Raw genomic sequence first — 13,978 nt, 5'->3', positions numbered from 1 at the left:
CTCCTTCGCTCAGTGAATAGCAGCTTACTGAGAGCAAGATTTAAGAGAGCTCTTCCTCCATCTCTGTCTCTCTGTCTCATCTTGTTCCTCTTCCTTCCAGCCTTACCCTCTCAACATACGCTCTTTCCCTTCCCTCCCCTCCTCAAGCATACCACTGTGTTCCCCTCCCCCCCCCCCTCTTGGTAAGTTGTAAGATCGCTCAGTAGCCACCCTACCCTAGTCTTGTCTTGTCTTGTCTGCCTGTCTGTGTGTTGTGTAAAGCAGCTAGCTACATCGCTTTGTGCAGCAATTTGACGCTCTTGCAATGTAGCATGTATGCATTGAAACATGATCTTTACGTTAGAATACGACGTAAGATCTCTGTCTCTCTCTGTCTCTGAGATAGATAGATAGATAGATAGATTCTGAGATAGATAGATAGATAGATGGATAGATGGATGGATAGAGAGAGAGAGAGAGAGACGTCTTGCTCTGATTCTTTGTTTGTCTAAACCCTAAACCCTAAATCGGTTTGCTTGAATGATGCAGGCCGCCATGTCTCCTCCTTCACTGCATGTTGCAGCCAGTGGCGATGATGGCGTTGTCGGCATCCCAGCTTTAGTAGTGGTGAATGGCACCGTTTCGCTCCCGCCTTCCGGAAACGGAAACGGAAACGGAAACGGCCTGCACTCTGCAGATCTACACCACAAGAAAGGAAACGCCTCCGCCTCTGCAGTGATAAACGGTGGCGTTTCGGCGGCTGGGAACGGCGTCCACAAGGAGAGTGGAAACGGTTCTCCTGCTGCCAACGGATCGAAGAGTGAGGAGGGGCCAGAGAAAGCCGAGAAGAAGCCGACCACTTCTACTACCACTACTGCTACTCGAGATACTGCAGGGAGACATGCAGGCCTAGGACACAAATCGATTCTTCAGTCAGATGCTCTCTACCAGGTAAACGTTTTAAGCTTCATATGAGCACCAAAATTCTCTGCATAGATTCATCCACATTGTACACGCCATCACCATGTTTGTTTGTGACAGACAGTGCTTGATCCCCTAAACCCTAATTTAACTTCTCCTTGTATGTATTGTTTCTTGAAACAGTATATGTTGAATACAAGTGTCTATCCAAGGGAGCATTCTTCCCAAAGAGAGCTCCGTGAAATAACAGCCAAGCATCCATGGTTAGTTAAGCCGTCAAATTGCTACTCACTCACTCCTGTATATTACAAGCTCGATCTATGAATTGTTCCATCCATTCTCTGGAGATGGATCTAACTAACTATACATGGACTGATTCTTGGATCTGATCTTTTTATAGCACACATGCGTTATATCTAAAAACCCTGAAATACTTCTTGAGAGTTTACCTCCATTTCCCTGCAAAATGCCACTAAGTTTTCTGTTAATCTCGTACTTAATAATGCTCAGGAATTTGATGACAACTCCACCTGATGAGGGCCAATTCCTCATGCTCCTCATGAAGCTCATCAATGCAAAGAACACCATGGAGCTTGGGGTCTACACTGGCTACTCTCTTCTCAGCACAGCATTAGCTCTCCCAGATGATGGAAAGGTATATGTACTGCATGCTTCTTGTATATCTAAATATTCTTTTCGTTGCTTTTCGAACAATATAGTTTTGCCAAGTAAAGAAAACCATAGATCCATTGAATTAGATGAGCTTCTAGAACTGTAGGGAAGATATACATACATGGAATAGATGGTTATATAAGGCTCATTGGGTGTGTGCTTGTCTTTGTGCACAACAGATCATTGCCATTGATATGAACAGGGAGAATTATCAGTTGGGTGCTCCTGTGATAGAGAAGGCAGGGTTAAGCCATAAGATTGACTTCAGAGAGGGCTTGATCCTTCCTCAGCTTGATGAAATGCTTCAAGAGGTGAGTTAAATACAAGAACTTTGCACATAACTAAGTATTCACATGTGGATAGTCTATTTTATGGTTAAGAGTTTGAGCATACAAGTTTTTTTGGGTTAGCACTCTGAACCTAGCTATAAGTAGCCACATTTGTAAGAGAAATTTGTCACTATATATGAATGACAGGACAAGAACCATGGTTTCTTCGACTTCATATTTGTTGATGCGGACAAGGATAACTACACCAAGTATCACGAAAGGTTGATAAAGCTCGTGAAAGTTGGGGGAGTGATTGGTTATGATAACACTTTGTGGAATGGGTCTTTGGTGGCCCCGGACGATGCTCCTTACCCCAAGTATATCCGCCATTATCGCCCTTTCATACTCGAGCTCAACACCTTTCTTGCAGCCGACCAACGCATCGATATAAGCCAGGTGCCCATTGGAGATGGCATCACTCTTTGCAGAAGGCTCATTTGATTGATTGTTTGACAAAATTCATCAACCTCTTTCGATGAAGTCTAATCATCTATGCTCTCAAGAAACATATCTATATACATCCATATATGAGTTCATGATTCTTTATAATGTTGTGTACTTTTGGCATTAAAAGATCCTAATATCGTTTACTATTCGAAACAAAGTATGAAATTGATTTTTTTCTTGATTGATAAAATTCATCAACCTCATTAGATGAAGATTAATCATCTATGCTCTCAAGAAACATATCTATATACATTCATATATGAGGCGACGATTCTTTATAATGTTGTGTACTTTATAATGTTGTGTACCTTTGCAATTAAAACATTCTAATATAGTATACTATTTGTGACAAAGTGTGAAATTGATAGATTGATTGATAAAATTCATCAACCTCATTAGATGAAGATTAATCATCTATGCTCTCAAGAAACATATCTATATACATTCATATATGAGGCGACGATTCTTTATAATGTTGTGTACTTTATAATGTTGTGTTCCTTTGCAATTAAAACATTCTAATATAGTATACTATTTGTGACAAAGTGTGAAATTGATAGATTGATTGATAAAATTCATCAACCTCGTTAGATGAAGATTAATCATCTATGCTCTCAAGAAACATATCTATATACATTCATATATGAGTTCATGATTCTTTATAATGTTGTGCACGTTGGCATTAAAACATCCTAATATAGTATACTATTTGTGACAAAGTGTGAAATTGATAGATTGATTGATAAAATTCATCAACCTCATTAGATGAAGATTAATCATCTATGCTCTCAAGAAACATATCTATATACATTCATATATGAGTTCATGATTCTTTATAATGTTGTGCACGTTGGCATTAAAACATCCTAATATAGTATACTATTTGTGACAAAGTGTGAAATTGATAGATTGATTGATAAAATTCATCAACCTCATTAAATGAAGATTAATCATCTATACATTCATATATGAGTTCATGATTCTTTACAATGTTGGTGTTCCTTTGGCATTAAAAGATCACAAATATAGTTTACTATTTGTGGTGATGTGTGGAATTGTATATATTTATGGGTGATGGATTGGCGGGGCATTCATTTGATAAACGATGAAAAAATGAAGTGTTATCATCTTATAATTGATATATCGACCTAGAATTTATGAAGAGTTTGTAAATGAAATATTGGTAGGCTTTCCAGCACATCATCTTTCTTTTAACCATTTCTTGCTTTTGGAATGCTGATAGGCAATCTTGTCATGCCATCACCCTTTGCAGAAGGCTCATTTGATTGATTGATAAAATTCATCAACCTCATTAGATGAAGAGTAATTATCTATGCTCCCAACAAACATATCTACATACATTCATATATGAGTTCATGATTCTTTATAATGTTGTGCACCGTTGGCATTAAAACATCCTAATATAGTTTACTATTTGTGACAAAGTGTGAAATTGATAGATTGATTTATAAAATTCATCAACCTCCTTAGACGAAGATTAATCATCTATACATTCATATATGAGTTCATGATTCTTTATAATGTTGGTGTTCCTTTGGCATTAAAAGATCACAAATATAGTTTACTATTTGTGGCAATGTGTGAAATTGTATATATTTATGGGTGATGGATTGGCGGGGCATTCATTTGATAAACGATGAAAAAACGAAGTGTTATCATCTTAGAATTGATATATCGACCTAGAATTTATGAAGAGTTCGTAAATGAAATATCGGTAGGCTTTCCCGCACATCATCTTTCTTTTAACCTTTTCTTGCTTTTGGAATGCTGAGAGGCAATCTTGTCATGCCATCACATTGTACTTTTGCCCTTTCGAAACAGATTGCATTGTTTCTAAGTCTGGCGATTTTGGTCCAAAGCTACATAGAGTCTGAGGGGGGTCCATTGTGGTGTTAGAGATGCTACTAATGCATGCTACTTTTTGTTTGTCTTTATGAGATTATCCATTTTTGTAGCACCTTGTGTGGTAGGTATGGATGATCATGAAGTGCCAAGCATTGTGATGAGTTCTAAGCTCAAAACAATGCAATAATTAATTATCAAAATGCATTGGATGGTTGTTTCTTTCTTTAAAATAGCTTTATTGTGTAATGCAATGGAATTTATGCCCTTTTGGGCAAATGACATTAACATCAATTCAATGCTATAGGTTTTTCTTGCACAAAATTGTGACATTTATTGCGATGCAAGTTGGATGTTTCCCATTTATTAAAACGTATCATAAGGTTATATGGCATTGATTTGTTGATAATGATGTATCAAGAATGCCACATGAGCCACAAGTATCAACATTCCATTCCATATGCATATGTTAAAACTACAATTATATCAAAAGTTGTGATGTCAACTTTGTTTAGCATTGAGGTGCTCAAGGATATTAAATAAAGGTCATGTAAACTTTAAGGATTTACCCAAGGGAAGGAACCACCCACACTCATAGGGTCTTTTTGTTTGCTCTTTCTTGTGCTACACATTTCTTTATAGTAAACCATTTTCTAATTTATCTTTATGTTTGACTTAAACTTTTATAAAGATCATATTCTATGCTCTTTCACACACATGCACGCGCACTCACTCACTCACTCACTCACTCACACACACACAAATACACACATCATCATCTCATTAATATTGAAATGATTCTCCATAATATGTTATTATAATAAATGATACATATGTTCAAGATTTATATAGCCAATTAACCAAAAAACCATAAAAAGTTAACCAAAAAATAATAAACCATTAAACTTACAAACTGATAAACTTGAGGTTTAGAACCTAATTGAGCAAAAACTAAATCGTTTAATAATAATGGAACCAAACCAAATTGTTTAATTATATTGGAACTAATAAATTGTTAAACCATGAAACTAGGCCGTCAGTTAGCCTTGCCAAGGCCCAACATGGTAATACTAATATGAATGCTCAAACAAAGGCAAGGTGAGGAGAAGTCATAAGTGTGTTGCTAAACAATTGCTTGGATGTCAAGATCAAGGATGTCGATATATTTCTTCATGATTTAGAGCATCCCAACTTCTATCGGCTTGTTGTGGCAAGGGTGAGGAAGGCATGCTCGTTAAACTTGTTCAATGGCCTATTGGCAATGTAACATGTTCCACTACATGTGTAGTACTAAGTAGTGACCATACTCCATTGTGATACCGTTGTAGTGTTTTAAACACACATTTATTAATATAATTGTGTTTTTCATTAGGAAAAGAGAGAGAAGCTCACCTAGTAAGGTTGCCCAATGGAGACCAAAATGTGATGGGTTCAACCCCAACTTTCCAAAGTGGCATCTAGTAAATTAAGAGGATATATGTATGGAGTAATATAAGAGTGAGAAATTTTAGGGTTTTGAACCAAAGACCTAGGGCTACTAGTTTAACAACTTATGGGAGAGAAGTTGCCACTAGTAAATTAAGAATATAAACAAATTAAGCAACCGTCGGGTTTGTCGCATAAAATTATTCCGCCAAATCCGAAAAAGTTCCTTCTTGATGAGTTTCCAGAAGGAAGATAGTTTTTTTATATTTTTCTGAAAGGGTGGCACTAGTAAATTTAGAGGATATATGTATGGAGTGATTGAGGGGTGACAAAATTTTGGGTCTCGAATCCAAGACTTAGGGCTAGAAGTTTAATAACTTACGACAGAGAAGCCCAACTAGTAAGGTTGGAAGGGCATGGGTACAACCCCTATTTTACATATAAAGGTGAACATTTACAATTCGTTCGAAGCTTTAAATATCTTGGTATTGATGTACCCGCCACAAATAAATGGAGTGCATGCTTTGCTTCAAGGCGCCAAGCTGGTTGGAATTCGTATTACCATTTGGAGAACCAATGCAACGAAAGTGATACTTGTGAATGGGAAGTAAAACTAATGTTGTTCAATGCCATGGTAACTCAAGTATTGCTTTATAGAGTAGAAGTATGGGGTGGCACCATCTCTCTTAATGCATGGAATGAGATTGAGAAAATTCAAAAGATGTTTTCAAGGAGGCAATTAGGAGTTAAATGCACTACCTCTTACTAGGTTATGCTCTTGGAAACAGGTGCTCGACCCATAGAAATACTGGCACTCCAAAGAGTATATAAATACATTCCAAAAGTCAAGAATATGTAGAATCATCGATTACCAAATCTTGCTTAGAATGTTGGATGTAAGCTACAAAAGAATCCTAAGAGTAAGATTCTCTCATCTGGTTGGGTTTTTGACATAAGGAAATGGTTTAGAAGATGGGGCGTGGATGATCTTTTATAGCTTTCGGGTTGGTGGAATCATTAAGGATGAAGTGGGAAGATGCTAAGAGGACAAAGTTAGAATACTACGTTGTCGTGCCCTTCGGCTCCGGATCGTTGCGTGAGTTGGGTGGGAACCGCCGAGGTTTTTGACTAGGAGGAAGAGGAATACAACTTAAGGCTAGTTATGAATAGTGGAAAGAGAAGTAAGATAGCAATCTCGTGAATCCCACGAGTTTAGTGTATTTAAAACAATACTTAGATTATAAGAGTAATTTAGATGGCAAAATTCGTGAATCCCACGAATATATTAGATTGATCAATCCTTGTATATTAATCAACAACCTTATACATATTTCTCTCCTCCTTATATAAAGATGGAAGAGGCTAAGCATGGCTTCATGCTTTTTCACCAACTGTGTCCATGCACACTAAATGTGCATGTGATGCTTTGTCATTTCCTAAGTATAGGGCTCATGCACGCTAGATGTGCATGAGTCGCTTTTAATGTCACGTGTAAATAAAATATTCATACCCTAAAGAATACATGATTTTTACCTTTTAATAAAGGTATGTGTAAGTAAAGGTCTTATATGTATTAAATCTATATATATAACACTAAAGATAAGTTATTACAATGGTAAAGTTGGGGTTTATCTATGTGGAGGTGTAGGCTTCGAATCTTGCCCTATACACGTGATAAATGTTTTGATATATTATTTATTTATTTATATGTATCTAAAATCGGATATATTATTTTATGGTTTTCACGTAGTGTGTGGAATACACTACGACAACGTTGTAAATGTTAACCCTGAATGTTGGTCGTAATATAAAACAAGAATGCCTATTGATCGTATCCAACCTTATCTCATTACCAATATGAGTAGTAATGCTCGTAGAGCCCTTACACTACTTCGCACTAGATCTCACAAGTTAGGTATTGAAGTTGCATCATGGTATCAAAATGTAATGAATTTGAAGCCATGCAAAGTATGCAATGAAGGCATCGTAGAGGATGAATGTCACTTGCTCTTCACATGCTCGACATATAGTGCAATTCATTCAAGATATGTTGACATACCAAGAGGGAGTGATAACTTAAGTGCCATACTTAAGACACCACCTAGAAGGTTGAGCTCATATGTGTATGCATTATTCACACATAGAGACTTTATGCTTCAATGTATGAATAACCCCCTCTTAGGAAGGAGACAGATATCAATAACACATGTATACTCTGGTCCCATAGGTCAAAACTGGTCTCTTTATGGATGATAAAAATTCTAATTCTAATTATAATAGTGGCATCTAGTAAATTAAGAGGATATACGCATGGAGTTCCAAGTAATAGAGGGGTGACAAAATTGGGTCTCAAACCCAAAGGCCTAAGGCTGGTAATTTAACAATTTACTACTAGGGGAAGGCAATTATGATAAAAAGCAAAGAAAGAGGCATAAGACTAAAATGGTTTGAATACCTTTTTAGCCTTTTACAATGTTTTGGCCCTTTTCACACTAGTATAGACACAAGTTTTTAGATGCTAGTTGTTCTCTACCTTGAAATTTGGTCTGTGCAGGAATTTGGTGGTAATCGGCGAGATGGTTGATGTGGAAAGAGGAAGCATTCTTTTTGTGTTTACAATACATGTGAAATGTGGTTGTCTTGAAAAAGCACTAAATGTATTTTTTCACCTTCAAAACCGAGATGTAGAGGCATGGAATACATTGTTCTCTACCTTGAAAGCTTGTGGTAGCATTTGGTTTTTTGGATAAAGGTAGATTGATTGGAATTACATTCGTGGATATAACATGCTGAAAAGCATTGTAATGGTTCCAATCTATGAGCTGTGAGGGCTTGTCTCTGTATGCCGCAACTTTTGTTTGTGTCTATGGAATAACTTGGAATGTGTTAATTGCAAATTCTGTTGAACATGAGCATGTTGAAGAAGATTGAAATGGGTCGTATTTGTGAGCTGCAAAGGGCTTAGTGTCCGGACAAAACTACTTTTGTTGCTGTCTATGGAATAACTTGGAATGTGTCTATAGAATAGTTGGAAACTAGTTCACTGTTTTCCTCTACTTTGGAGTACATAGATTTGTTTCCTCGGCCATTGTCTTACACGAGACAAGTTGGGAAAAAATATTTTGTATTATGTAGCTGTTATGACTCTTTTAAAAAACTTTATGGAAAGATATTTTGTTTTGGAAAAATAAAAAGTTTTTAGATGCTAGCTTTTTCTCTTGTGCCTCCCTCATCTTGCATATAAATTTTCATTCTTGGTACTAATGTCAATTTCATTGTTCAGCCATGTAGAAGCATACAACAAGTACTTAATAGAGATATGTAAAATAATCTTATATATATATAATATAGATATATAACTGCTAATATGATATTTCTTAACAATATGTACATATATTTTCCAAAAAAGGAGCTACTTTCCCATTAGTTAGGAGAGGTTTTTATAGAAAGGTGTAGAGATTTTCCTCGACTAGACCCTTTGTGTACTTTAATGAATGAGCAACACACCAAAATGATGATAAAACCTTTTAGCGTTATTTGTGTACATATCCCACAAATATTTATTTGTCAAAAGTATAAATTTGAGGAAGATTCTTTGCACCCTTCAAATGGAGGTAAAAACATTTTGATTTATGGATTTATGGATTTAGATATCATTAGCACAACTTCTACTCAAAACTCTCACTCAAGTTTCATGTGCTTTTGCATTGACGTGGCCCCATCTTGCTTTGCTCATTAACTTAACAATACCATCATACATGGTTGTTAGCTCTCGTTGGGTTCCTTGGTTCTCATTGAAGATCTAAAATTGATTGAAATTAAATTCCCTACAATTATCTTACCAAAGATCCTTAATTGTCAAACTCTTCTAAACATTCACACAAGCACAAACATACCTTGAACTTTTTGAATAGCTTGTCTTTTTTATTCTACAAGTACGTATGAACTTCCCCTATTTTGTCATAAACAAAAGTTAAGAAAAACGACACTCTAGCAATCAAGCAAATGAACAAATGAGCATCGGCTCTCACATTGGTTGTTTGTTGACGACCTCCACGTTCATTAATGCTTCATTTCTTGCTTTCTTAGTATATTTTCCTCATCCAAATTAATGTAAAATGCATGTGGTTGGAAACCCGAGTCTCCATCACCTTCATCTCAACATGTGGGCCAATTGTCCATGCCACAATACGGTCTCAAAACTAACATGTCAATGCCAAAAGGGTTGAACAATGATGAAATTGATCTATATCAAGCAAATGACCATAATGTGAGTCAAAACCTTTAAAATTCCCCTGTAGTATTGTTGCTCACAATTAGTGATATCTTTGATCTCAACAATTACCAGCTTTGATCTAATAAAACATGTTAAAGAAAAAGGCATTGGTTGGGCAAATGAAGGCTTGGGAATTCCTCTAACGAGTAATGCATCCCCTAGGGTGTCCATCAATCCTCATCTCCTTGATACACAAGTACACAAATACACATACATACATACCATTTATAAATACACATACACATATATAGAATCAAGCAAGCATAAAAACATACATATAAAGATACAATATTTGTGAAAGTATGCATCATATTTCTTTTGAGATAAATATGGACTTGCCTTATGAGTTACTCTCAGACATCGTGTTACTCATGTTCATCACCAAAGCAATCCTCAAAAAGTTTTACACTACACATTAGAAGTCCTTAGAGAAATGGAATTTATACATAACCAACAAATTAAGAGTTTTGTAGAATTATGGAGTTTTTACAAAGTCAACGACAAAGAACTGTAGGTTGTCAAAAAGCACCAGTGCAAGTTAGGATTAATACCTCAAGAAATCGAACCTCTTGAGCTAGATAGCTCGATCTCACATTGCAGGTTGCATGTAGCCAATTATTTAAGTATTTCATTAGCAATGATTGGGTAAGGCTCCAAATTTAGCGACAAATCTAGGTCTATGGATTATAATGTCCACGCCCATTGGAAGGTGTTCTTGGCCCTAAAGTTGCGCTGCAACATGGTGATCAAAGGTCAATGAAGTTATTTAGTTTAGTTGTATTACAACTCAAAGTAACAATAATGTCATGCCCTTTTTTTGTCTTTGTAGGAGGTCGGCATGTTGCGGAAGAAATCATGGCCCATCAACATCTACTCCATTACAACCTCCTACACAAACATGTGTAGGGGAACTGGGAATCATAATGTGAGATGAAGGAGAATTCCGGGAATCATCATTCATAGTGGAAGAGATGTTCATAACTTGAGTATGCTGGTTACCATGCAGAGTTCTCTCACATCAGCATGTGCCAGGCATGAACCAATTACCCTTGATGTTCTTCTTCCATCCAGACAATTACCCCTGGGCAATTCTTCTCTCCAATCAATATACTCCTCAGCTATCCCCTCCATCCAACCAATCATCACTGGGATGTAGGTGGTAGCCTCTTATAAATTAGAACCAACAAGGCCATGATTCCATAAGAGAACTCACACAACGGTGGCTAGCTGTTTATAGAATGAAACCCTTGGTATGTGCCCAAATCATAGTTATCCAGCCTTCAGTCCACAAACCAATGTGGTCAAACTCTCTGGCATATCACATGCCTAAAATTATGAGTATACTCATAACACATGTACACTTGATTTGTATAAACACCATCATAGGCGCTTCGCCGTAAGTGTAAATTCTCACTGAGGTTGAACCACCTCGTCAAAACAAACCCTTCCTATCTCGAAGCTTCCATAGTTCTTACAAGCAATGATCAAAGACATCCATCCTGTTGTATCTGGTGAAATGGGCATAGTGTCTATCATTTTGGTTGCTTCCTCTAAGCAACCTACATGTGCCAAAAGACCAATCATAGAGTTATAATGCTCAATGCTAGGGCTGACATTATACTCTGGCTTCATTGCCTCGAAATATTTATATCCTTCAACTACTTTTCCAGCATGAGCACAAGCACAAAGCAAGCTGCTGAAAGTTTTACAATCTGGTTTTAATCCGTGTTCAAGCATCATTTCAAGACACTTTCTAATCATCTCACAATTTCCAGACTCAGCATAGCCAGCGATTAACGAGCTCCATGAAATCAAATCTTGTTGGGTAAGAGCATAAAGAACCTTTTGTGCTTCTTCTAAGCTACCACACTTAGCATACATAACGACAAGGCTTCTTCCGATTACTGTCCCTGATGTTAGATTAGTCTCGATTGCCACACAATGCACCATCCGGCCATGTGAAATAGCTCCAATCTGACCACATGCTTGCAAAGCAGATAATATTGATACTTCATCTGGTTTTACTTCCTCTCTTTGCATTTTCCAGAAAAGTTTCAACGCATTGTAAGCGAATCCATCATGGAAATATCCTGTCATCATCGCATTCCAACAGACTACATCTCGTATTTCCATGTTCTCAAAACAATGGATTGCTTCTTGTGTTCTCCCACATTTTGCATACATATCAATAATGGCGCTTCCTATTGTTGCATCTGAATCCAATCCAAGGAGTACGATACTGTTATGTTGACATCTCCCTTTGTCAATGTCACTTGACATTGCACATGCTTTCATGCAAGATAGAAACAAGGTTCTGTTAGGGGATATGCCTTCATTTTCCATGTCTTCAAATAAGTGTAGAGCAATAAGTCCACAGCCATGCTCGACATAGCCTGAAATCATTGCACCCCATGATACTACATTCCTATTTCCTATCTTGTTAAACACTACACGTGCTTCATCAAGGAATCCACATTTACAATACATATCAATAAGGGCACTTCCGAGTATAACATTGGATTCCTCAGCCAGATTTCTCACTATCAAATCGTGGATCACTGCACCTTCAATTGACGCTTTAAGATTTCCACATGCTTTTAGGAGGCTCGGATATACATCTTGATCTGATGTTTGAAAATGCTTTGGCATCCTAGTGAAAAGACTTAGGGCGATAAGATTATGTCCATGTTGGACATATCCTCCTATCATCACCCCCCACATACCTTTATTTGGAAAAGGACACATCATGTCAAACATTTTCCGTGCTTCATTGAGCCATCCACAATTGGCATACATGTTAATGAGTGAATTCACAAGTATCTCATCCATAAATACCAACGTTTTCATCATATGGTCATGTACCACTTTGCCTTCTTCTGTGGCTGATAGAAAACAACATGCTTTCAACACACATAAAAATGTAGTTTTCGTTGGTTTGATGCCATTTCGTTGCATTTCCTGGTAAATAATGAACACCTGATGCCCTTCATCATGCCGAGAATACCCCGAAATCAATACATTCCAAGCTATAACATCTGCATTTGGCAAGCTATCAAATACCTTCTGTGCCTCATCCAAACAACCACATTTTGCATACATATCAAGTAGAGCACTCTGAACAGTAACAACATCACCATATCCATACTTGCTACCTTCGACAATGATTTTATGATGGAGGATCATACCTTTCAATATGCCACATATGCTGCCACATGCTTTCAATATAGATAATAAGATGGATCGATTAAGACATAATCCTTTATACTGCATCTCATAAAAAATCTCAATGGCCTTGTGGCCATGTCCGTGTTGCATATAACCACCAATGAGTGCACTCCATGAGACTGAACTTCTATTTTGCAACAAGTCAAAAATCTTTTGTCCTTCATCAAGAGAACCGCATCTAGCATACAGAGTGATAAGACTATTTCCAACGAGCCCATCAATGGAAATGCCATGCCTGATAAGTTGATCATGAAGAAGTCTGGCAGGATGTAGGAGGCTTAAATTGATGCAAGCTTTTAAGATGTACAGGGAGAGAGAGTGGTCTAGTGGGATTTGATCTTGCAACTTCTGGAAGAGAGAGAGTGCTTTGTAGTCTTCTCCTGATGTAACAAGGGTAGAGATACGCTCTTGCAAGTGTTGACAAAGAGAAGGAGAAGTTGCTCTGTTCAGGAACAGGGCATACCTCCCAGTCATGAAACAAACTTTGTGTTCATACAAAAGAATGTTCTCACCACACACACACACACACACACACACACTCTCTCTCTCTCTCTCTCTCTCTCTCTCTCTCTCTCTCTCTCTCTTGTCCCCCATACAGGGAGCATGAGGACTCCATGAGAGGTCCCTTGTCCCCCATGATTGGAGTAAACCCTAAATCATAAACCCTAAGTTCAATGTATGATTGAATAGGTACCACAAGAACCAACCATAAATAAAAACAATATTGGCATGCCCCTATGTTACTTAATAGTTTCTGAAGTGCGCACCACTAATGTTGTAGACATTTCGTCAATCATCAAGGTATTTATCACGGTGCCCATTCTGATTTTCAAACCCTAAG

At 37.2% G+C, this 13,978-nt stretch overlaps 2 protein-coding genes and 1 long non-coding RNA gene across 3 annotated transcripts; 2 read left to right on the top strand and 1 right to left on the bottom strand.

Annotated features, from left to right (window-relative positions):
* Positions 1-589: 589 nt before the first annotated feature.
* On the top strand, positions 590-2,629 carry LOC147858805 (caffeoyl-CoA O-methyltransferase 2-like). Its single transcript, XM_087326060.1, has 5 exons — positions 590-930; positions 1,084-1,163; positions 1,411-1,555; positions 1,752-1,883; positions 2,049-2,629. The coding sequence occupies exons 2-5, from the start codon at positions 1,087-1,089 to the stop codon at positions 2,340-2,342; spliced, it is 648 nt and encodes a 215-aa protein (XP_087182186.1). The 5' UTR covers positions 590-930; positions 1,084-1,086; the 3' UTR covers positions 2,343-2,629.
* Positions 2,630-3,630: 1,001 nt separating this feature from the next.
* LOC147858804 (uncharacterized) lies at positions 3,631-3,888 on the top strand. Its single transcript, XR_015530390.1, has 2 exons — positions 3,631-3,671; positions 3,840-3,888. It is a non-coding gene; the product is annotated as an uncharacterized LOC147858804 (long non-coding RNA).
* Positions 3,889-11,322: 7,434 nt separating this feature from the next.
* On the bottom strand, positions 11,323-13,611 carry LOC147858803 (pentatricopeptide repeat-containing protein At2g03380, mitochondrial-like). Its single transcript, XM_087325686.1, has one exon. The coding sequence runs from the start codon at positions 13,609-13,611 to the stop codon at positions 11,323-11,325; it is 2,289 nt and encodes a 762-aa protein (XP_087181812.1).
* Positions 13,612-13,978: the final 367 nt, after the last annotated feature.

The sequence above is a fragment of the Azolla caroliniana genome, unplaced genomic scaffold (assembly GCF_043228905.1).
Source record: "Azolla caroliniana isolate FFs.n. ecotype wild unplaced genomic scaffold, voAzoCaro1.0.p SCAF_10, whole genome shotgun sequence".
In the NCBI taxonomy this organism is placed as follows: Eukaryota; Viridiplantae; Streptophyta; class Polypodiopsida; order Salviniales; family Salviniaceae; genus Azolla; species Azolla caroliniana.
Note: the sequence above shows the minus strand (reverse complement) of the source record. Positions and strands in the feature narration are given on the sequence as shown.